General features: G+C 35.8%; 1 protein-coding gene across 1 annotated transcript in view; it reads right to left on the bottom strand.

Annotated features, from left to right (window-relative positions):
• The window catches only part of DCDC1 (doublecortin domain containing 1), a 458528-nt gene that overhangs the window by 150483 nt on the left and 281650 nt on the right, over positions 1–26395 (bottom strand). The window contains 2 exon segments of the mRNA XM_067038066.1: positions 23797–23954; positions 24356–24487. Of these exon segments, the coding sequence (XP_066894167.1) occupies positions 23797–23954; positions 24356–24487 (290 nt within the window).

Here is a 26395-nt window from a genome sequence, read left to right as displayed (position 1 = left end):
TGGCTTGCATCTGAATATTTCTTCCCCTTATCTTTAAGTCTAATTTTAACTTCCTAGATGCTAATCCTTTCCCACCATTCATCATGGTTTTTTTTTTTCATCATGGTTTTAAAGATGATTCAAGCAAGCATTAGTCTTTTATTTAGTGTTTTTTAGAACAACAGAGAGCAGAAATAGAAATTTGATCTAGTTAATGAATGTAAATGCACACAGAATTAAGCATTTGGATATCTGGTGTGTATTTGTTAATTTTTTCCATTTTTTTCAACTTTTTGTGCATGCTTGCATGTTTGGTAGTGCCTGCCAAATCCTTGAAAAATAGAACAAGGCTCAAGGAGAGTTTGGGATCATAATTTGTTTGGGATGTGAATGTTATGAAGATGAAGCCCTGATTCTCTGGGTCAACTGACAAGTAAAATACACTGGAGGTCAATTCTGAATTTCATAACAGATTTTTGGAAGAGGAAAGTATCCAAAAATTTTTTTGTTCGACCTGTTTCACTTCCTGGCCTCTCGGCAGGCCCATCACCTTTTGTGTCAATGTGTCTCTGTGGTTAATAGTGCTCTAGGCGTGGAGCACGGTTGAAGACCCAAATAGTAAATTTGACTCAAATCTTATGCCCTAACCTCAGGGCAGCTCTCCGGGGGAATAATTCTATTGTTGGAAGTGCTTTCCTTTGGATATATCTAAAAAAAGTTCTCTCTTTTGACAGAAAAAATGAAAGAATGGAAATAAGGAAAGAAAAATTGTAGGAAGGAAAAGCAAGGTTAGAAGCTAAAAGTGAAAAAAAGTAAGACTTACAAAAGAAATATTTTTCATATGCCATAATGTCAATTTTTTCTTAACTTCAAATTTCATAATTTGAAAACATTACTGTCAAATGTTGACATCTTCAACATTATAGTAAGTGCTTACTGTGGATATTTAGTTATGTGGTCATTAATACAAATATGATAAAATGCTAAATAAAAAGTTGTGTCCAGAATTATTATTTTAATTTATTCATCACTCATTATACCCCTACTCTATGACAAGCAATGTGCACTATAAGGTTATAGGCTAGAGTGCTTAGTCTATAGAACTTTACACATTAGAGGATTTTTTTTTAAATTTTTGATTTGAAATGAAAAAGAAAAACAAAGGAAAATGTATCAAAATTTTGTTTTAATGGGATCTGAAAAGGAATGATTTAAGCAGGGCTTTAAAATATAACAGGAGGTATGATGTTTTAAAAGGTGATATGCTAAGTTAGTCTGTTTCAGATCCTGACTCTCCCTCTTACTAGTTCTTTGATCTTGTTCCACCCTCTGTCTCTCAGTCACCTGATTTTTAAAGTGGGGATAATCTTAATACCTAAATTCATATGGTACTAAATGTGAAATAGAGTCCTGGCCTGAGACATGGTAAGCACTTAATAAATCTTAGTTTTGCTTTTAAAGAGACAGGGGGAAATGAGTCAGGAATTCTAGAATAGCCTTTGAAAATTAAATAAGGTCCCTATAAAACCACACAAAATACAGAAATTATAAGAAATGATACAACAGTCACAAAGATAATGGGTATTATGCCATAGATTATTTATAGATGCTATTTGCTCTTTTAAAAGAAATAACCAACAAATTAGTATTAATAATAAGCACTTAAAACAGTGACTGTTCGTGGTATTTGTTTCATAAACATTTGTTAAATTAATGAAACAAGATGATTTAGTCCCATGATTCCTGGGGGAAAAAGAACAAAGTGAGGTACTTACTTGTGTTTACTGAGGTGGCAAAAAGGAATACAATTAGTTGCATTTCAAACAAGGTTATGATCATGAAAACCCAACCCCAAAGCATGAAGACTAATAAACTAATAAAGAGAAAAATGTAACATTATCAGGTATCAGATAAAGATAAATCAAGCCATACCAATAATAAATTTCAGAAATACATTGAAAATAATATTGGCTACTTGAAGAATGAGATATGGTTATACAAAAAAAGTCAAAACTAAATTTGATTTTTAAATTAAAATAAAGGACTGTAAAAATAGACACAATAGAGCCTTATGTTTTGAGAAAAAACTGCAGCTGAAAATTTGATAAATATTACATATTTCCCTAAAATGAAAGTCCTCTACCTTACCTGGTCATCCACCTGGCTAGGCCATATTGTGTACATTTTTGTGTTTTTGCAATGGTTCCTCAGACTTTGGCTTGTATTATCTGGAGGATACACACAGATGGCTGCCCTACTCCCACCCCAGATTTGGGGTGGGACCTGAGAACTCATTTCTAGCAGGTTCCCAAGAGACGATGATGCTGCTGGTCTGGGAATCACTACTATAGTGGAAAGAATAGATTTAGCTTCTGAAGCCTAAGGTTCAGATCACAGCTCTGCCAGTTACTGTGTGATCCTAGAACATCAAGAAAATTCTCTGGGCATCATTTTTCTCAAAGGAAAAAAATGGTAGAAGTAATTGTGACCTCAAAGAATTTTTATGAGATTAATTAGGTAAACATACGGCAAGTGCCTAGCACTGAACTGGCACACAGAAGGAATTCATAAATTTGCTGAATCTATATGTGCTACTAATTTCAAACCTGATTTTAACTGATAACAATAAAAAGTCCATATATTTTCTACTGAAAGACAAAAAGGAGTTTGTATCAATAAATTGCAATTATCTGTGAAATCATCAGTAATTAAGGGGTTAACCCTTTAAGGCCTAGAACTGAAACGTCTTGGTCCTAAAACACAAGATAATCTCATAGTTGGCTTTATCAGTTAGTCATACTTCAGGAGAAAAATGAATAAACAAAACATGGGACAAATGAGAAAGCATACTAATCCCTGTTTTATCCCAGAGGTCAGACACTATACCAGGAAACAGCTGTGAGCTAAAAAAGATAGCTAAATAGCATCAAGAAATTGCAGTCCCTCTGGGGTTAATAGGGTGAAACACCAAGGCATTGTATGCATTCATGTGAATAGCAGAAAAGATCTCAATTATGCTTTGCTCAAGGTATTTATAATATGTTAAAGATCCTAAATGAAGCTATGCATTCTGATGCATGTCATAATGCCAAATAAGCATAGCTAATCAAGAAAATTATTAAGCATTTCGTTTCAAAATACAGTTGAGGACTGAGAAATAATTAAGACGTCTCATTCAGAAGCATTATCATATAGCAATATTGCATTTAAATTGCTTGGGAAATTATGCTTATATTGTTAGTTTTAGTCATTAATTCATTCAACAGTATTTCTTGAGTTTGTCCTTTCTGTGTAGAGCAATGTTCCAGGCTCTGAGTATACAGGGGTGAAAAGATGGGACAGTCCTTGTCCTCAAGCAGCTTATATGTTTAAGTTCTGAATATGAAACCAAGCAGAACCCTGGGGGCCCTCCCAAGTACAATACAAAGGTCCCTCCATGTCTCCTTTCTCTTGTTTGTAGAAAAGCTGAAGTCTCTCAGCCCTCATCTGAGTCACAAAAGAACAGGTTCAAGCAGTTAATGATTAGGTCAATAGAGCCACAGAGTCTTTCAGTATTTGATGCACATTCCTGAGTTGTTTTACAGATACTGTAACTGCCACCAGAGGGAAAAAGCTAACTGCATGATGGCCAGACAGCAGCCATGACATAAGCTGCTCCATCTTGAGTAGTAGTAAATCTATGGCTAGCACAATTCCAAGAACTGGCCTCAAGAGAATAGGATTAATGTTATTGCTTATAATACTCGATATCTTTTTGGGCATGAAAATAATTGTGCCTTGTTCTGTCTGTATATATAAGTGGGCAACTAAAATCGTCAACAAAGAGATGCTACAGACCCATGTTGACATCTGCCACTCTAAGAATACAGTGCCCTATGTCAGCATAAAGAAGTTATAGAAGACAGACCTTCACCCATGATCCCATAAAAATGGAATGATGCCTCACAGTGGGGATTTGTAAGCAGCTGTTTGCATGAAGCAGTTCTCTGTAGGAGGCCTTTTATTTTGTCACTTTAGCAAAGCTATACTTTAACTAACCTCTGGCCCAAGCACACCTTTCAGACCTTTCAATGCCTCACCTAACATGTTGATTCTTTTCTTAGATTAAAGAAGTAGAAATTAAGACTAAGTAATTAATGGCCAAAAGGGACATGAAAAGACATGCTCAACATTGTTAATTACTAGAGAAATGCAAAGCAAAACTACAATGAAGTATCACCTCACACCAGTCAGAATGGTCATCATTAAAAAGTCTACAAATAATAAATGCTGGAGAGGGTGTGGAGAAAAAGGAACCCTCCTATACTGTTGGTGGGAATGTAAATTGGTAGAGTCACTATGGAGAACAGTATGGAGGTTTCTTAAAAAATTAAAAATAGTTACCATATGATACAGCAATCCCACTCTTGGGCATATATCCAGACAAAACTATAATTCGAAAAGATACGTGTACCCCAATGCAGCACTATGTACAATAGCCATAACATGAAAGCAACCTAAATGTCCATGGACAGATGAATGGATAAAGAAGATGTAAACGGAATATTACGCAGCCACAAAAAATGCAATAATGCCATTTGTGGCAATATGCATAGACCTAGAGATTATCATATTAAGTGAAGTAAGTCAGAGAAAGACAAATATCATATGATACCACTATGTGGAATCTAAAAAAACAAAATACAAATTAACTTATTTACAAAACAGAAATAGACTCACAGACATAGAAAACAAACTTATGGTTACCAAAGGGGATGGGGAGTAGGGGAGGAATAAATTAGGAGTTTGGGATTAACATATACACATTACTATAAATAAAACAGGTAAACAACAAGGACCTACTTTATAGCACAGGGAACAATACTCAATATCTTGTAATAACCTATAATGGAAAAGAATCTGAAAGAGAATATATACATATATATGTATAACTAAATCACTTTGCTGTACACTTAAAACTAACTCGACATTGTAAATTAACTATACTTCGATTTTAAAAAAAAGAACATAAAAAAGAATAAGTAATTAACAGATGACTACATCTTTTCCCCAGCTTCCCCTTCAGTAATCTCGAGAGCAGACTGTGTGAACAAGACAGCATCTAAAGAAAAGATCACAAGGAGTCAACAAGCTTGCATGCAATAGGAGATGGCAAAGAATCTGACCCCCCTACCTCAAGGATCAATTGAGACTACTTCCCCCTTTTCCCTTTAAAAACTTTCATGGCCCAGCAGAATCTTCAGAGTTGGTTCTGGGACATGAATCTGTCTTCTTCCCAGGTTGCCAGCCTCATGAATAAAGCAACCTTCCCTTTTCCAACTAACACTTGTCTCTCCACTATTGGCTTTCAAGCAGCAAGCAGCTGAACCTGAGTTCAGTAACAAATAGATCTATAAAAATATTTTTTGAATGGGAAAAACACTGCTGTGGACATTCCTGCTTGTGCCATGAAGCATCCTTCACCGCCCTCTGGCAACCCACCTCTGCTTTCCTTCTTGGAACCAGCTCTCCCTTAGTCTCAGGTGGATGTGGTTCCAGTGAAGTTGACTCCACCATCAATGCCAGGGTTGGAACACGTGACCTGGGTCTAAGCCAATCAGCACATCTCAGTGATCCAGTTTGGAATGGAACCTGACATTACAGAAGTTTTGTTTACAATTTGAAGACTTTTGCTGGTACTTCTGGGAGGTTCTGTGGCCCTGAAACCTGAGATCACTGAAGGGCAGAAGCTGCTGACAGAAGTTTCTTCCTCATAAATCTGGAAGGCAGAACTGAGAAAAATGGAGTCTAATCGTGTCAGTTGAGCACTTAAGCTAACATTTCCCCTGGGCTTTTTTCAGATTTCATGCTTAAATCAGTTTTCACTGGGAATTTTATCATCTGTAACTGAGAGTCCAAATCAATGTAAACAGGCATTAGTTATATTGTTGAGTTCTCAAACTCTTGATGGTCAGTAAAATGGAAAGCCTCATTACAGTTATTATCATTACATGACATGCAAATTTTGCGTTTTTTTCCCTCCCTTCCATCATAACCCAAACCCTACTCCAAGTACTGCGTGCGATATTAAGAATTGTGGGGCTTCCCTGGTGGCGCAGTGGTTGAGAATCTGCCTGCCGATGCAGGGGACACGGGTTCGTGCCCCGGTCCGGGAAGATCCCACATGCCGCGGAGCGGCTGGGCCCGTGAGCCATGGCCGCTGAGCCTGCGCATCCGGAGCCTGTGCCCCGCAACGGGAGAGGCCACAACAGTGAGAGGCCCGCATATCACACACACCAAAAAAAAAAAAAAAAAAAAAAGAATTGTGGCTGTTTGGACTAAACTGTTAAGACTGTTAGGTATATAATTTTAAAAAAATTTTAAACACTCCATAAATGCTGTCTTCTGTTTTTTCCTTTCTATGCTAGTGTTGACCATGACAGGAATCCTACAGTTAGAAGATAAATGAAAGAATTATCTAAACTAGTTCTTTACCTGGAAGCAGCAGTGTAGTTGGCAGAATTCTAAAAATAGTCCCCAAAAATGTCCTGCCCTAATCCCTGGAACCTGTGAATATGAGATATCACTCCTTTGATTATGCTACATAATACAGCACAGCTGACTTTGAGGTAGGGAGATTAGCTGGGTGAGCATCATCTACTCACAGGAGCCTCTTTAAAAGCGACTTTTCTCCAGCTGGTGACAGAAGGAAAAGTCAGGTTCAAAGCAGGAAGAGAATTTCACACGCCATTGCTAACTTTGCATATGGAATGGGTGCACAAGGAATTTGGCACTATCTAGGAGCTGAGAGTGGCCCCTTGGATGATAGCCAGCAAGGAAAGGGGAACCCAGTCTTGCAACCACAAATAATTGAATTTGACCAACAACCTGGGATGGTTTGAGAGAAGATTCTTCCCCAGTGCCTTCAGGTAAGTCATTGGCCTTATGAAGCCCTAAGCAGAGAACCCAGAAAGTTCACTTGGACTTCTGACCTAGAGAACTGCAAGATGATAAATGGATGATGTCTTAAGATGTTTAGTTTGTGGTATTTTGTTCCCCAGCAATAGATAACTAACACAGACAGTTATTACTACAGTAGCTTGTGATGCTGATGTTTTAAGACAATGATTACTCGATAATTTGGACTCTAATTATATAGTGAGAGAGATGTTAGATAGATATATATTTTTAAACCTTGGATTAATGAAATATGGCATCCCAGGAAATTACATAAGTATTTTACAAGATGTAATTATAATAATATGAGACTTATGTCTCACTAACACACGCACACATTTTTCTACATGTATTTCCTATGAGAAAACAGGTAAAAGAATCTCAAATTTAGGAATTTAGTTTTCACTCTTCCTCGTCAGAAGTCTCTGCTTGTCTGACCCACTTCTTATGAATGATATAAGGCAAGGGCTTCCCATCTCCCACAACTTTATTGAATTTGACCCTATTTTATTACTCTTACAGGGAAATGGAGTTCCAATGTTAAGTCTCTAAATAGCTTAGCTCAGAATTCTCTATTAGAAATATGCTAAACACCTCCATCTGCTGTTAGAACCAAGAACTCATTTTGTAGTGACTTTGTAGCTTGCTATTTTTTTTTTTTTTCCGTAGCTTGCTTTTTAAAAATGTTAATATGAACCACCATAAATTTAGAGAAACACTTGGTGGCTAGTTCTAATGGTACATTTCTTTCAGAGGCTTCAGGTAACTACTCTTATTTAAAAAGCAAACAAACAAAAAAATCTTTCTTCTTACAAGTACTGAGCTAGCCTAGATCAGGAGCACAGTCAAGTAATTTTCTTTCTGAAGAGCTCTCCATCTACATGTAGTCTCTGTTCTTCCTAGCCCTGGATATTTCCAGTTGGGAAAGGTTTGTTTTCTTTTTTAAACATTTCATTTTTGGGCTTCCCTGGTGGTGCAGTGGTTGAGAGTCCGCCTGCCGATGTAGGGAACACGGGTTCGTGCCCCGGTCCGGGAAGATCCCACATGCCGCGGAGCGGCTGGGCCCGTGAGCCATGGCCGCTGAGCCTGCGCGTCCGGAGCCTGTGCTCCGCAGCGGGAGAGGCCACAACAGTGAGAGGCCCGCGTACCGCAAAAAAACCCCACATTTGGGCTTCCCTGGTGGCGCAGTTGTTGAGAATCCGCCTGCCGATGCAGGAGACACGGGTTCGTGCCCTGGTCCGGGAAGATCCCACATGCCGCGGAGCAACTAAGCCCGTGAGCCATGGCCGCTAGGCCTGCGCGTCTGGAGCCTGTGCCCCGCAACGGGAGAGGCCACAGCAGTGAGAGGCCCGCATACCGCAAAAAACAAAAACAAAAACAAAGAAACCCCACATTTCATTTTGAAGTAATTATAGATTCACAGGAAGTTGCAAAGAAATGTATAGAGAAGTACTGTAAACTCTTCCTCTAGTTTCTCTCAATAATAATATCTTTTACAACTATGTTACAGCATCAAAACCAAGCAACTTACATTGCTACAATCCACAGCTACTATTCAGATGTCACCAGTTATGCATATGTGTGTGTGCGCATGTGTATAGCTATAGGTAATTTTATCACATTTGTAGCCTTGTGTAACCAACATCACAATCAAGATGGTCAACTGTACAATCACTACAAGACTCCCTTTATATCCACACCTATGCCCTCCCTCATCCTTAACTGCTGGCAACTGCAAATGTGTTCCGTATCTCTATAATTATGCTATTTCATGAATGTTACATAAATGGAATCACAAATTGTGTACCCTTTTGAGATTGGCTCTTTTCACTTTACATAATTTTCTTGAGGTTCATCCAAATTGCTGTTTGCATCAATAATTCATTTCCTTTTATTGCTGAATAGCATTCCATATTTAACCATTCACAAGAAAATATCTTTTTTAAGTTTCAGTATGAAGCACTCACTACCTGATAGTCTCAGTCATATTCAGGGAATAAGTGCATCTTGGAAGCCACATATGATGTATATCAAATAAACACTTTTCCCAACTTATCTCTGAGCACTGGAAAATGTTTCAACTGTCAAGTTTTCACAGTGGCAAGGACATGAGTTCAATTATGCAGAGCCAGATTCATTTAAAAGGAAAGAACTAAAAACTTTCCAAATTAAGATTGCTATTAACCTTATTCACCGGCCTCACTAAGAAAGAAAAATGTTGATATCTGTGAAAATAAGGGTACAAGAAGAGAAAAATAATTTCTGGTTACTCCGGGAGAACTTATACCTGCTGGAAAATTATGAACTACCTCATGATGAAAGCTTTGTGATAGATAATTGAGCTCACTTAAATAGGAATTAGAACCATCCTAGGTTTCTAATAAAATGGGCCACATATAAAAAGACCCACTCTCAAGTCAACAGACCTGCATGGAAATTTTCTCAAGAAAAAGCTTTGCATGGTCACGCATCGTTGTTAGGGGAGCCATCATTTCATAAATAAAAAGGAATTGTACTGTTTCCCCTCATGAAGTCCCTTGCCTTTACTTTCAAACGAAACAAACCCCAACTATCCTCCTAGGAAGGACTCCTTTCCATAATTCTTCCAAACACTCGGCCCTACGCTCTTTCTTCAACTCATGACATCTGTGAGGTGGCACTTCTCATGTACTGCTGTGGGAAAATTCCATTTGAGATTCTTTTTTTATTTTATTTATTATTATTTTTTTAACATCTTTATCGGAGTATAATTGCTTTACATTGTTGTGTTAGTGTCTGCTGTATAACAAGGTGAATCAGCTATACATATACTCATCCCCTCCCTCTTGCATTTCCCTCCCACTCTCCCTATCCCACCCCTCTAGGTGGTCACAAAGCACAGAGCTGATCTCCCTGTGCTATGCGGCTGCTTCCCACTAGTTAACTATTTTATATTTGGTAGTGTATATATGTCCATGCCAGTCTCTCACTTCGTCCCAGCTTACCCTTCCCTCTCCCCATGTCCTCAAGTCCATTCTCTACATCTGCGTCTTTATTACTGTCCTGCCCCTAGGTTCTTCAGAACCATTTTTTTTTTTTAGATTCCATATATATGTGTTAGCATATGGCATTTGTTTTTCTCTTTCTGACTTACTTCACTCTGTATGACAGATTCTAGGTCCAACCACCTCACTACAAATAACTCAATTTTGTTTCTTTTTATGGCTGAGTAATATTCTATTGTACATATGTGCCACATCTTCTTTATCCATTCATCTGTCGATGGACACTTAGGTTGCTTCCATGTCCTGGCTATTGTAAATAGTGCTGCAATGAATAATGTGGTACATGACTCTTTTTGAATTATGGTTTTCTCAGGGTATATGCCCAGTAGTGGGATTGCTGGCTCATATGGTAGTTCTATTTTTAGTTTTTTAAGGAACTTCCATACTGTTCTCCATATTGGCTGTATCAATTTACATTCCCACCAACAGTACAAGAGGGTTCCCTTTTCTCCACACCCTCTCCAGCATTTATTGTTTACAGATTTTTTGATGATGGCCATTCTGACCGGTGTGAGGTGCTATTTGAGATTCTTATTATAAACAACTACATTATGTTCCCTATTTGAGATTCTTATTATGAACAACTACATTATGTTCCAATTTTCTATCTGTTGTTTACTGCCGTTTTGTTTATAAGGGCAAAAAACCTAGAAATATCTTAAAGTCCTATAATGTGGCACTGGTTACACAAATTTAGATCTCACTAAAGAATGATAATATAGGCAAAAATTTAATTGTGGAAAGATGTTTACAGAACCTATTAAAGTCTGTTATTGTACTGTCATTGTCAAACACAAAATACTAGCATATCCTCATTTTTGTAAATGTAACTATAACAATAACAATAAAATATAAACAAAAGAGACATTAAAAATGTATTTTTCAGTTTCCTAATTATGTGTTTTTCAGTTTCCTTTTATTTTCTATTTGTTTTTTTCAAAAGTTTAATGATAAACATGAGTAATAAAAAACAATAACAGTCATAAAGTTTTAATCTTTTCACCTTGTCTCTCCAACCACAGTTCAATTTTCTTGAGAGCAGGCTATCATATTTACTTATTTCCTCCTACTTGGTGATATAGGAAATTTGATATAACCAATTCCTTTTGTCCACAAAGGCTAAAAACACATTTTTATAGCATGACTATAGTTTATCACCACTAATTTATTCCATTGTGAATATACATATTTAAAATATGCATATTCCTTCAGGTCTGTGGGATATTTTTAAAAGACTTATTCAAATACTATATAGTATAATTCTCTACATCCAATAGGCATTCAAAAACTACTTTTTGAACAACATTAAAAATATAGCAGTGCACAGCTTCTCCCCAGTAAGATTTCAGAATTTTTAAAGGCAGGAATTTCTTTGCATCCTTGTGATATTTTATACTCAATACTAATATCAATACTAATAATAGCACATTATTATCAACATAAAAGCTACCATTTACTGAGTATTTACTGTGAGCCAGGAATTGGGCTAAACATTTTTTTTTTTTGGCCACTCTGCACAGCTAGTGGGATTTTAGTTTCCAGACCAGGGATTGAACCCAGGCCATGGCAGTGAAAGCACCAAGTCCTAACCACTGGATCGCCAGGGAATTCCCTGGGCTATACTTTAACATTTATGATATCATTTAAATTTCACAATAATTATCCCCTTTTCATATATGAGGAAACTGAGTATCAGTGATACTAAATAGCTTACCCCAAACCACACAGTGAGTACTTCGAAGAGCTAGGACTGGAAGCCAGGCCAATCTGAGTCCAGATTTTGAGATGTCAGTTAGGAAGCTATCTCATCTCTCTTAATAAGCACTCAAAAGCATTTATCAAATGAATCAATGAATATAAAAATGAGAAAGTAACTTATTATTTATTTATATAATTGACTCTCAAGTATTCTCAAGTAATATAACAGGAGAGAATACAATGAACAAAGTTTAGCAATGGAAGTTACAGATTTAAATCTTGATAGTAAAATCACAAAATCAAAAATCGGTGTTCTGGGCTTCCCTGGTGGCGCAGTGGTTGAGAGTCCGCCTGCCGATGTAGGGAACACGGGTTCGTGCCCCGGTCCGGGAAGATCCCACATGCCGCGGAGCGGCTGGGCCCGTGAGCCATGGCCGCTGAGCCTGCGCGTCCGGAGCCTGTGCTCCGCAATGGGAGAGGCCACAACAGTGAGAGGCCCGCATATCACAAAAAAAAAAAAAAAAAAAATCGGTGTTCTGAGCATATGAATATTACAGTATTATTTTGTCTGCTCAGTTGATCCCCTTGCCTCTAATTCACAGAATGGCCCAATTAGAGACATTGTCAAAAAAGAATGGACCATGACAAATAGATGATAACAAATTAATCAAAAGACCTGTCAGTTAGTTGCATTCAGATGGATAAAATTATGGGCAATTGAAATGATTATATGTACTACAATGTAATTACTCTTAAATAATTTAATATAAAATTACTTATTTTTCATAAATATTTGCAGAGATTATTCATTATCAAAGGATGATACTCGGTGTTTATGTTTTAAAAAACAAAAAAAGTTGTAAGATAGCATATGTCATAGTTTAGCTAACTCTGTAGTCCAATTTTGAAACATGAAAACTAAGGATGGCTTGTGTTTGCAGAAAGAAAATAAAATGCTGTTAGAAAGTAGAAATTCAGGCCCCTTATTTGATCAGCTAAGTTATAAACTTTATAAAATAGAAAATAAAAATAGTAACAACAAACTTCATGATCAATAAAATTTCCACAACCATAGTCAGATTTTCACTAGTGACTTGGCAGGGAAATGCTTCATGATATGTCATGAAAATCATGGACTATTTGTATACATTTTTATATTCTTAGTGTCCAAACAAATTTGGGAGCAGAAAAAAAAGGTGCTTAAATGAATCTTCAAAGATTGAATAAATACATTCCGGACAAGAATCAAAGGTGTTTGTTACAGTGCAATTGATAAACTTGAAATATTGGAAACTGCCTAATTGTTCAATAACAGTGGAATGATTGAGTAAATTATGGCAATATTTTAGCCATAAAAACCAAATGGAAAATGTATAACTGAAAAAAGTACAATAACAGACATTAAGAACTCAATGTATGGATTTAGCAACAGATTAGAAAAAGTTGATGAGAGAATTAATAAACCGAGAGACAGGTCAAAAGAAAATATCTACACTAAAGCACAAGGAGACAAAAAGTAAAAAAATACAAAATGAAGCGTAAGAGACACATTTACAGTTTTACAGATTTACAGTTGTTTTAAAAGTTCTAATATACACGTCATTGGTATTCCTTCAGAGAAGAGAGAGAAAAAATGCAGCTGAAAAATTATTTGAAGAAATAACTGCAGAGACTTTTCCAACTGATTAAACACAGTAAGCCCCTGATTCAAGTCCTAAAATTCCCGAGTATTATAAACACAAAATAACAATAACATCAAAAAACTACTAAGGAAAATTATAGCAAAAACCAAATATACAAAGAGAAAACCTTAAATTCAGCCAGAGAAAAACAACATATTGCCTTCAAAGGAGCAATGAGATTGATATATGACTTCTCAATTGGGAAAAAAAAAATAGAAGCCAAAGACAATAGAACAATATCTTCAATGTGTTGTGAAAAAAAAGCTGACAACCTAGAATTTCACACCCAGTAAAAATATGAATATGAAAATATGGAAGTGACAGATAGACATTTTAAGACAAATAAAAATGGAAAGAATTTATGACCAGCAGACCCACACCTAAGGAGACATTAAAGGATGTTCTTTAAAGAGAAGGAAAATGATTCCTGATGGAATTCCAGAGATACAGAAAGAAATACAGATGAAAAGGAAGAGTAAAATGTGGCTAAGTCTAAATAAATATTGATTAAAATAATAATTATGATTTTTTATAAAGTTTGAAACACATATAGAATTAAAACATACACCAGTATCCAGTCAGAAAGTATATAGATGGAGTTTAGAAAGAGTTTTAAGGTCTTTGTATTGTCTGAGGAGTGGTAAAAACACTAATTTATATTAGATGTTGATAAGTCAAGAAAATATGTATAATCTCTAGAACAACCAGTAAAAGAATAGTAAAGAAAGTATAACTACCAAGATAATTGGGAGGAAGGGAATGAAATAAGGAAAGTACTCAATAAATCCAAGAAAAGGCAAAAATAAGAGAGAAAACAGAATATAGAATAGATGGAACATATGGAAATCAAATAGTAATATGTTAGATTTAAATCCCAAAATATCAGTAGTTATGTTATAGGTAAATGGACTAAATACTTCAATTAAAAGACATAGATTGTTATACTGCAATGAAAAACCTATATGCTTTCAATATAAAGATAAAATTTGAAAATTAAAGGATACAGTAATATATCAAGCAAACAATTTGAAAATTAAAGGATACAGTAATATATCAAGCAAACACTGACCAAAACACTGGGGTCATTATATTTAATTTGAGACAAAACCAAAATAAACTTTAAGTTAAGAAAAAGGAGGAATTACTAGGGATAAAGAGGAACATTCCATAATAACATAAGGTTTAATTCATCAAAAAGATGTAACAATTCTAAAATTGCATGCACCTAATAAATAGCCTCAAATTATAGAAAATAAAAATTCATAAAACTAATACAGAAATAGACAAATCCACAATTATAGTAGGAGACTTTAACCATATTTCTCTAAAATATCAGTAAGTACATCCAAGAATTGAAAACGCATTTATCAAACTTGACCTAATAGATAGAACACTGTGCCCCCAAATTGCAGAATACATATTCTTTGCAAATACATATGGATCACTTATAAAAACTGTCCAAATATTGGGTAGTCCATAAAGCAAATCTCAACAAATGTCAGAGCTGAAATCGTACCAAAAATGTTCTTCAATCACAGTGAAATTAATCTAGAAGTCAATAATACACATACCAACCAGAAATGTTTCATATATTTGGACATTAAGAAATATACTTCCAAAATTCATGGATCAAAAATTATAACAAAATGGAAAAGACAACAAAAATATAACATTAAAAGTGGTGGAATGAAGCTAAAGCCATGCTTAGAGGTAAACTTATATCCTTAAAAGAATATATCAGAAAAGAAGAAAGGCTGAAAACCATCAGTGAAAATAGGCCTTGCAGAGGGTAGGATTTTAGGTAGGAAAAATGAGATAAGGGCATTTTGGTCAAGCAAACCAGCATGAGCCAAATACAGTCATCCTGGGCCTGGATAAGTACAAGGGAGGTTCTGAGACAAGAAAACAGTGCGGTGCATCTGACAGTTGATGCTCTGTAGGGAACTTAACTTAGTAGGGAACTGGTAAAGGCTGAAGAATTGTGAGTCTGTGAGTGAGAGGTTCAGTCATACTTCAAAAGCATATCACCAGGGAGGAGTGTTCAGGCTGAACTACTTTCTCCCTATAATATACTCATCACCCTCCCTTTATTGTAGTGATTTGTTTAATATCTCTCTTCTCTGTTAGACTCTGTAGGGGAAGTTCTGTGAGGTGAGAAAGTGTACCTGTATTTTCAGTATTGTATGCCCTGTGCCTAGGATACTGCTTAGAATATAGAAAATGCTCAATAAGTATCTGTACATTAATAAAGGATGAAAGAAAAGAGTGATGTAGAAATCAGTTAGAAAAACCATTGTAATAGGCTCAGTTTTGGACTGACACATGTGTAGGTCCTAGGGCTATGGTCATCCAGCAGACAGTGAGGGTCTTAAAATGTATATATGAATGCTCAGACTAGCTCCCTCTCTATTTTCTTATTTCCATTAATCACAATACGTCATTCATGCATTCATTCAGTCAGTCATCCATTCAACAACCTTTTATTGATTATCTACTATGTACCAGATATGTTCTGGCTCTGGAGGTACAGATGTGAATTTTTAAAAAGTTCCTGCTGAAATGGAGTTTACATTCTAATGGGACAACTCAGACAGTAAATAAATATGTATAGGGCAGGCAGTAAAAATGCCTTGAAGAAAAATAAAGCAGGGAAAGAGAGTGACAGAGTGTAAGCAGGCTTGGCAAGTCTGAAAGAAGCCAGCCTGGCTGAAGCAGAGGAAGGGAGGGGAGAATGGTGTTCAGGGAGATGCCATGGGCCTTGTAAAGTAGGACCATGTAGCATATAGTAAAGACTTTGCTCTCACTCTAAAGGAAATAAAAAGCCATTGGCGTATTTGGAGCTGAGAACTCCCATGATATGACTTATTAATATGAAGGTGTCCCTCTGGCCATTACATGGAGAATGGATTGTAGGGGGACAAGGGTAGAAGGAGACAGACAAGTTAGGAAGCTAACCTATGGGTTACTTTGACTGCTTGAACTCTGTTCTCATCCAATTCCATATACTATAAGCTAATAATACCTCCACCACCCGTCTCCTCCTTGACCATCCACATTACTCAAATTTAGAACTTTGTTACCTACTAGTTTCACTATGATAATACTAGACAGACATTCTAGTTTGGGGGCTCTGAGTTTGAAGAATGTAGGAGCAGAGTTTCCTATTCATACCTTGAATAGCTTTATAGACAATATTGAATAAAACAGGAAGATAAGTAGAACATTTTTTTAAATGGAAATTAAGCAGCATAATTGAAGGTTTGGGTACCTCATGGCAGTGAGAACGAAAATTAATCATAAAATGCTTATTTGAAAGCCTTTGATAATTTCTGAATTAATACACATTTATGGATATAAATCTAATCCTTTGGAATGCTTGATTTTGACTTTGTTTCAAAAAAAGCAGGTGCAATTAGATTATTTGTTCACTTTAATTCACAGAGAACATGTGGGAATTAATTTTTAAATATACCAAAATGCAAACAGGTAACAATATCAGCCAAAATCAGGCTATTAACTTTTCTAATTTAAAAAAAAGTATTATAAGCATACCTCTGCATCTCTGGAGCACACAATAATTTCATGTTCTTAAATGCAACACCATACTCTTGTATATAGTATAAAAGAGCTAAAGCCTAATGCTTAAAGCTGAGCATTTCAACAGTGAGGAACAGTAATATAACCTAATATGAGATTTTATTCCTGGGAAGCTTAATTGGATTTAGTGAATATCAAAGGTAATTACTATATTTACATTCGCCTTTATTGGTAAGAGTTCTAGAAATAAGAATTTGAGTGTGGTAATTTAAACAGTCCCCTTTCCTTAAAAAGACAGTGTTTGCTATTATCAAAACTGATTCGTGTATTCACTGTCTCTACAAAAATTGTGTTGATATGTGATAAACAACATTAGAAGAATGTTCCAATCAAATAAGATGGTTACAGATTACCATCAACTATATGCAAAACTACACAAATGATTTAATAGAGTAATAAATCATATGCTATTGACTAATCAAGAAAATCAGAATATGACTTTCAATTTTTAATATTTTTTTTAAAAGTATAATTATATAGACATGATCATTATTTGTCTGCTTAAAGAATTTCTCATTACTATTAATTTACCTTTCTCTGAAAAGCAGAAGACTAGTTCTGTTAGCTAGCGCATCTCAAACCTATCACTAAGAGGGAAAAACCCTGAATGCGGTAAAAAGCATGTCACTTCTTTCAAGCTTTATTTCTTCTATTCTATCAAGGGGGAATAAAGCCTTAAAAAAATTGACCAATTCAGTATAGTTTGGATTTATATTCTATTGGAAGGGTAAATATAATAAAGTGAGTACCAAATGCTCAGGGTTTATTCCATGCCGATTGCAGCCAGACTTAATTATAGTAGAAGGATGGATTTTATAGCAGTTGTAAAAATGTAAATAGGCTTTAAAACTGATTCAGGAATTACATTTTATAGATGAAGCTTTGATTTTAATTTAAACAATTCTCTTAGGGTATAATAAACATTATTCAGAATGATCTGCTTTCGTTATTATTGAGACAGTAGTGATACTTTAGGAAACCCTGGGACAGAAACACCTGTTTCTTATCAAATTACTTTTCCTAATGATTATAATAATTTTATGCACTAGATTAACTTTAAAATGTAAATATTACAATATTTTAAAGTTTAAATTTTTAGAAACATATTAAAAGTAGCAGTGGAATATGTGCACCAAATATGGCATATTCTTACCTATTTTAGTCTAGGTATTCCTATAAAGCATCTACATTAAAAATGCTTTTCATAACATATGCTGATTTTTGTCCTATTGCAAACGTAATATTCAATTATTAAAATTTTAAAAGTAAACAATAAATAAAAATTTTAAACTCAATAACAACTGTTAATGTTTTGATATATTTCCTTCAGGTGACCTGCCCATCTGGTTAGTTATCTATCTTTCTTTATCTTTTTATATATAAAGCTACAAAAACACTAAACATATTTTATTACTTGCTTTTTTATTAGTATCAAAACTCATGAGACATTAAAGTACATTTTTAATGAAAAAAATCAAAGAACTTTTAAATATATGTTCTCTTTGGAAAGAGTGAAGTACATGCCAAGTTGAGTCATGAAGAGAAATGTCAATATGATCCGTGGCAGCTGCTTGCTTCCCTGGGAAGGAAGGGGCTGGTTAGGAGTACAGTAGCTAGCAAACCCCTCAGCGCTCGACAAAATCACTAGTGGGAAAAGAACAAAGGCCTTTCCAATGCAACTAACACAGATGTGCCCAAAGGCAAACTGTCAGAAACAGTTAAGATGACAGCTACTCACAGTTCATTATTTCCTTCTCACAGGTCACTGGGTGACAAGCTGGGTCATTGTGCTTTGTCGGCTGTCCCAGTCCTTCCCCACCCCCTATTCAATTTAAATAAGGGTAAAGCGCTCCATCGGATAAACTAATGTAAACAAACACATTCCAGACACTTAAAGATGCCAGAATATGGCATGTATTTTATTTCGGACCAAACTTAGATTTAAACGTACACACAACTCACTTTATCCAAGAAGAGAACCACATTTCTTCATCTCACTGATAGAGGAAGCAAAAACATTTTACGCAAACAAAACATATAACCTATCATGTACTAGGAATCCTACATGAAAGACTTAACACAGTAAAAGATTTTCCTTTCTCTTCAATGGAAAAAAGAATTTCTCCACATTAAAAAAAAAAAGATAAACAATTAGATGCTTTCTACAACTGTTTCAAATATATTAAATGAAATGATTCTGTAGATGACCTGGTTTGTGATGATTGTTGTAGGTTTTCTTTAAGGATATAATTCAAAGTAATACACCAATCAAAATGGCAATAGTTTAGTCAAATCTTTTATGATGTAATACACATAAAGTTTTAGTAATGACTTAATATGGCTACTCAATATGATGACATTCTGTTATGAAATTAATACAATAAAAACTATAAAAACTACTAGGAACGAGGACTAAAACAGTGGTTAAAAGCATTGTCTATAGATGCAAGTGGATATGGGTTCAAATCCCATCTCCCCTGCTAACTAGCTGTACGACTGGACACATCTTGAAACCACTCTGAGCCTCAGTGGCTACATCTTTATGGATTATAAGAGCATCTCCACCATCAGGTTATCATGACAATAAGTAAATCAATCTATCACATCATTACAAGAATAAGTAAGTATTTAGAATAGCAGTTGGCATATGGTAAGTATTCAACAAATGACAGCTATTACCTGTCACCAAATTTAGTATGTACAAAGCTGAACTGAACCACCATTCAAGGTGTGAAATACCTTGGTTAATCATGACAACTTATATTCATATTATTAGAAAGAGGATTTAAAAAATCTCAAATCCAATCAAGTGCAAGCCTCTAAATCAGTAAATCTAGACTACTGAATTCACTAAGAAATCAGGGGTTCACAGTCTCCCTTAATATTTTCAACCTCTTATTTAGTCATCACTGAAAGCTGCATATATTGATTTATATTTTATCATTCCCTTTCTAAACTGTTCCACCTTATTTAAAGGTTCCTTTCTAAGATATCCAGTCAAAATAATAGGCCCCATTTGAAAGGCTAAAGATCTGGAATAATCATTAAGAAAAGAACATGAATGGTCAGTCAGAATAATATAGAGGCGAAGAATAATACTTAAGGTGCAGATAGGCCTGCCTTAAATTACTAGCTGGAAGGCCTTAGCCAAGTAACTTAATCTCTCTGTGCCTAAATTTCCTTATCAGTAATACAGAGATTAATACCTCTGTTTTACATACTGTAATGGGAGCAGGACACTATGGGGCCTTCCTGTGACAGACCCCCTCCCCCCACATCCTCTTGCTTCAGTTCTTTTCTGAAGTACCTAGATAATAGTATCTGATGCACACTTCCTGAGTTGTTTTTTGTTTTGCAGATGCTAAAACCCCCACCAAATGGAAGAAATTAACTTCCTGATGACCATGAGCATGTAGCTTCCAGACCTACTAAAGCCTGAGGATTGATAATATGACACAGCCCTGTTACCTCACCATCAACCAAGCAGAGAAATGTGCACAAGCTGATCACACCTCCTGCTCCTCCCCTCCTTCACCTTGCCTTTAAAAATGTTTTCCTGAAACCCATTGGGTGTTTTGAGCACTAGCTGCCCTGGACTCCTTGCTTGGTGCCCTGCAATAAATACTGCATTTTCCTTCACCACAACCAGGTGTCAGCAGATTGGCTTTACTGCATGCAGGCAAGTGGACCCAGTTTCTCACAGGTTATTGGAAAATAATGCACTTAAGCAAAGTCAGTATATGTTATTAATAATCAAATGTTATCTTCCTTTTCACTTGTTACCTGCCAGTAGCTACCTATCTCTGTGCCTTTCCCCAAATATGGCTACTTCTGATTCTCTCCTTCTTTGGCTACTTCTAAAGAAGTACATACATTTATATCTTCATATATTTTTATTCAATTATATATTCTTTTTTTCAAACTATATGCTCATTAATGTTTTCCCTGGTATTCTAAAATTCTATTTCTTTTTCCAATTTTCACAACTCATATCATTTCACATTCTTTATTTCTTGCAGTGACTTTATTCTTTATTCCATAAAATCATCATTAATAAAAGCAAGACAATGTGAAGTCCTCTTTTAAAGCTGTGATAATATAATGCACTGATTCTCTTATATTTGGAAAGCATGCAAACCTAACAAGACAACCTAAGGTTCAAAGTAGTCAATATGTCAAGTTCAGTACCATGTTCTAATTTTGTCCAACAACTCCTTCTAAAATGTGAGTAAAGTAATTGCTCTAAGTACTAACTCTTTACTCAAAATAACTTTGTTAAGGAACAGAAAGAGAAGGAGAGAAACTGAAATTACACCTATTGTGGTAAATTGTGTAGGTGGAGAGAATGCAGATAAATCCCTGTGGCTTTAAGAGAAAAACAGAAGGCTGGAAAAGTTGCTGTAGCCTGAGACACAAACCCTGAGGACACCTCACTAAGAAAAGAGCCCGGGCTTCCCTGGTGGCGCAGCGGTTGAGAGTCCACCTACCGATGCAGGATACACGGGTTCGTGCCCCGGTCCGGGAAGATCCCACATGCCGCGGAGCGGCTGGGCCTGTGAGCCATGGCCACTGAGTTTGCGCGTCCGGAGCCTGTGTTCCGCAACGCGAGAGGCCCACGTACCGCAAAAAAAAAAAAAAAAGGGCCCTGGGAAATTTCTTATTAAATAAAATCCAAAATATATTTACCAATTTCCATTGACTAAAAATCACAAATCAATACAACCCCCATTAAAAACTCTTTTCTACCCCTACTTGTTTTCAGAACATTTTCACAACTCTACCTATTGAGTGCTTACTGCATTCCTGAAATTTAAAGACATTTAATTCTAACAACTCAAACAGTATTGTGGTATGTTAACTGATATTAACAGCTTTGTTTGTTTTGGGATTTTTTTGTCTCACATTTCCTAATACTATATTCTTTTCTCCAAAGTTCCATCATCAGATTACATTGCTTCAGGGAAGATAACAACAGAATACATTAGAAAAATCTCTAAACTACCCAAAGCCCTCAACCCTCAAAAAAATAGATAAATAAATTAAAATTTAAATTTAAAAAATTCCAGTCTGGGGAAGTCATAGGGAAGTAGATGGATTATCACTGGGGTTCCGGCACAGTGACCCACCAGCGCCAGCATGCGACAAACACAAAAGCCCCATATAGATTTCAGAAATTTGAGAGCAGGAGGAAACTGTGCCTCCTAGAACAGAACCCTGGAAAATGACAAGCCCCCAGCATTCTCTCAAGAAGGATAGAGTACAAATGGCTGCCGAGTGAGCCTAGAGAGACACGTCAACAACGACCTCATGAAACCGTATTTGAGTCCCTCAGCTACCCCAGTGTTTTACATGAAAACGTCAAAGACTGCTCCCAAGGGACTTATATGCTAGTGACCTGGCCTGGCTGCATAGCTGCGGCCTTGTGATTGTGTTGTGGAGCATCAGAGGGTTGAGAACCTTATGTGTGACTGAAAAACAAGTATTGGGGGTGGAAGACCTGGAACTCTGGTTTTCATACAGGTCCAGGACACCCCCATACTGTAATACAGTAAGATACTAAATTTGTTGTTTTGTTTCTGCCCTCTCTTACTCAAAACAACAAAATTGAAGGATTTAAGGAATAAATAATTTAGACAGACAATAAACTGAAGAGTCACCTTTGTTATTAGGAAAAAAAATATTCCCCTCCTATCAAAATCTGAAGCAGAAATGTGTAATTTAAGAATATAAGGTTGGGCTTCCCTGGTGGCACAGTGGTTGGGAGTCCGCCTGCCGATGCAGGGGACGTGGGTTCGTGCCCAGGTCCGGGAAGATCCCATCATGCCGTGGAGCGGCTGGGCCCGTGAGCCATGGCCGCTGAGCCTGCGCGTCCGGAGCCTGTGCTCCGCAACGGGAGAGGCAACAGCGGTGAGAGGCCCGCGTACCGCAAAAAAAAAAAAAAAAAAAAAAAAAAAAGAATATAAGGTAGCTTTTAGTTGAAATTAAAAGTTATATTGCACACTTTAAATTTACACAATGTTATATGTCAACTATATCTCAATAAAGATGAAAAAACTTTTTAAAAAAGAAATTTAGAGCTTTTTTTCTCTTTTTTCATGCAACTGACATTTTTATGTACCATTAGAATATTTAAACTTAGGAATTATCTTGAACTTTACTGAGTATGATAAGAACTGTATTACTTCTTTAAGAGTATTTCAATCAATAGTTAATTTCAAACAATTGTATATTAAAATTACAGTTTATAAAGTCACTTTGTGATTTACAACACCAAGCCCAACAAAATAATAATAAGAATAAACTTTAGTTTTCCAGTTAAATAAAGAGGATCAGAGAAATAATTTTCATTTTCCAACCAAGGATGATCTTCAGTTGGTTAGCAAAATCATTGATGTTAGTTTTATTCCAGTAATGTAACTATGTCAATTTGTTAAATTATTACTACTTAAGACCATCTACTGTGCACGTACCCCCAGGTCTAAAGATAATATTCTCCTCGTGGGACATAGAAAGGATTGTCTATGAGTGTGCCCTTCTTTAAGACCTTTTGGTATTCTCGCAATTAGATATATGCTCAGTACTACCTTACCCTAATTATGTTATTCCAGAATATTTTAGTGAGATCCCAAGATAGCAACCCTTCCTAAGTAGACTTATAAACAATACTGTACATCAATCTTTAATGAAATACACATAAATGTCACCTCTCTTCATCAAATGTGACCCGAAAACTACTGTGCTTGAAAGCCAAAGGGCTTTTGAGATAGTTCAATAATCTTCAAGAAATCAATCTTACGTGAAACTGAAGGAAAACATCGAATGTCATTGAGCAATAAAGCTCCATTCTGTCAGTGCCCTACCTCTGAGCAGAAGCCTTAGGATGTTTCTCTTCCAGTTTCCTCACCAGTGCCACTGTCAGCTCCCCTCTCTCCCCAAGAGAACCTTCTGGCATTAAGTGTGTCTCTGAAGGCTCTGGCAGCTGCTTCAGACCAGGGATACTGGCACTTTTTTGCAGAACCTAATAAATGAAATATAGGAATAATGTAGCTAATTTTCATTGAGCAGAAATATCTAAACTATATATGCCCAAAATTTAACATTTCACTTTTCATGGTTCCTTCAGCCTTCTTCATCCAGCACATAAACCATTGGTATGTGGCCAGAACAAAAGAAGGCAGTCCTAAGAAAAGCTAGTGTGTCACCATCTATTTAATAAAATAATGTTTATATAAATATACATATAAATGTTTATATAAATATAAATGTGCAAATAGATGTTTATATAACATGTATTAAATATCAATAACCCTAATTTGTGAATTCGTTTTTGCCTCCTGAAAACAACCCAAACATTTTTTCTCTTTTCAAAATACATTGTAGAGATCTATTTCTGTCTGGCCTCTGGCTCACTACACTGACCTCTTCTGATAAGCTGTTGCCATGTTCCTGATGAACTGTGGTCCAGGCACCATGGTGAAGGTGATACTCTGTCTGGGTCACGTCTTGTGCATTTAGCTCCTCTAGGTAGGTCAGAACAAACTAAGGATAAGCCTGTAGGAAAGTAAAAAAAAAAATAGAAAGTAGTACCAGCTTTATAAGCAACAGTAAAAAAATCTATACAACTGGAATGATGGGAGGATAAATTAGATTAATAGGAAAAAGGTCTGGCTAATGAGCTTTGTACTTTATTGTCAATTTCAGATCAAAATCAAGCCAAATAACTTTCATATGAAGATTTTCTAATTTGTTGTTTGATCTGCTCAAGTTTAACTAGGTTGCTAAATATTCAAGCCATCTTATATACTGATAACAATGTCTAACATTTATTGAGTTATTTCCACATAAAATGTATTATTGTAAACACATATGTATGTGTAACGTGCAGTTGCTCTATTTTGGGGGAATATTCAATTCTGCCACAGAAGACAAGAAAACAAATAGGATGAATGAGATTCATTAGCTGCATTAAGCATAGATAAGTAAGTTAGTAACCTGAGAAGTGTCAGACAGAAAGTGATTAGAGCATATGTCTATGAACATAGATAGAAAGGGGTAGCAAGACAAAATAGTCATGACTTACCAAATAACAAGCAAAACAACAAATATTTATGATACACTACATATAAATTAAGCACATGAGACACAATAACCATGAGATCTTTAACTGGCCACCCATTGCTGACTCTCATTTTGGATCCTCTGCTGGATAAAATCCACAGCTGCCCATAGGCTACCTGGGGAGCACAGCTTTGGCCAAGTGTACTTGCAACCAGCTCTGTCCTGGAGCAAGTGTGCATCATTGCTTCACACACATTTCATCTGTTAGACCCTCTTGCTCAAATTTCAACTCTGGTCCTTGTAACCACATCAGCAGCAGGGAAGGGTGATGCAACACAGAAAGAGGATATGTCGATACTGCAGAGATTCAGGTAATGTGGCCATTCAACCCATTGCACTTTAAGCATGTTAATCTAACCCATCTCTCTTCCCATATATTTTATTTTGTGTTTCAAATTGATTTAATAAATTGTGATCTGAATATTTTAATTTGGTCTGTGCACCTTTCTGTTCCATGAACTCAAGGATAGCCTATCTAGAAGCATACTTGGAGTTTACCATTGCATCAAAGTAATTTCCCACATAACAACATATTTATATTTTAATCCTTACAATAGCCCTTTGAAATAGGTATGATTATTGTTCCCATTTTAAAGACGAGGAAACAAACACAGGGAGGTTAAAGCAACTTGCCCCTCCAGCTTGTTTACTAGTTAATCCTAGATATGCTGCCTCAAGTATTATATAAACTTCTTTTCTAAATTGTGGAACTAAAGTTTTAACAAAAAATATGGGGAGGTGTCCAGTGGATAATTAAAGAGTACTAAGGTCCTTATATTATTCTAGAAAATGATATATTAAATAACTTTAAACTTTGTTAGAAAATGTATAACTAAAGATGAATGTTCTAAAATTAGGTTGTGGGCCTCTTGCCCTCCAAGATGGCCCACACTCTGTCTATGGAGTGTGTATCTCCCTGAATAAACCTTCTTTCACTTTAAAAAAATAAATAAATTAAAAAAAAATAAAATTAGGTTGTGGTAATGGATGCAAAACCCTGTGAATATACTGAAAAATATTGAACGGCACATTTCAAATAGGTGAATTGTATGGTATGTTAATTACATTTCAAGAAAGCAATTTTTTAATGTAAGAGATTCAATAAAAAAATAGAAATACACAGTATACCTTATGAAGAAGTAGAGGAAAAAAAGAGGGAGGGGATACAGAAAAAGTCAGGAAGAAAGGTAAAAACTACAAATTAAAAGCACAGTAAATAGAAATTTTTGTTGAATTAATCAATAAATGACTAACAGAATTTTAATATGCATTCCCTCTAACAAACATACACATACATACATTGTTCATTGCAGCATGGTTCTTACTTGTCTAAATGTGTAT

This window comes from Kogia breviceps, chromosome 7 (assembly GCF_026419965.1).
Source record: "Kogia breviceps isolate mKogBre1 chromosome 7, mKogBre1 haplotype 1, whole genome shotgun sequence".
In the NCBI taxonomy this organism is placed as follows: Eukaryota; Metazoa; Chordata; class Mammalia; order Artiodactyla; family Physeteridae; genus Kogia; species Kogia breviceps.
This window is presented reverse-complemented; position numbering and strand designations above follow the sequence as displayed.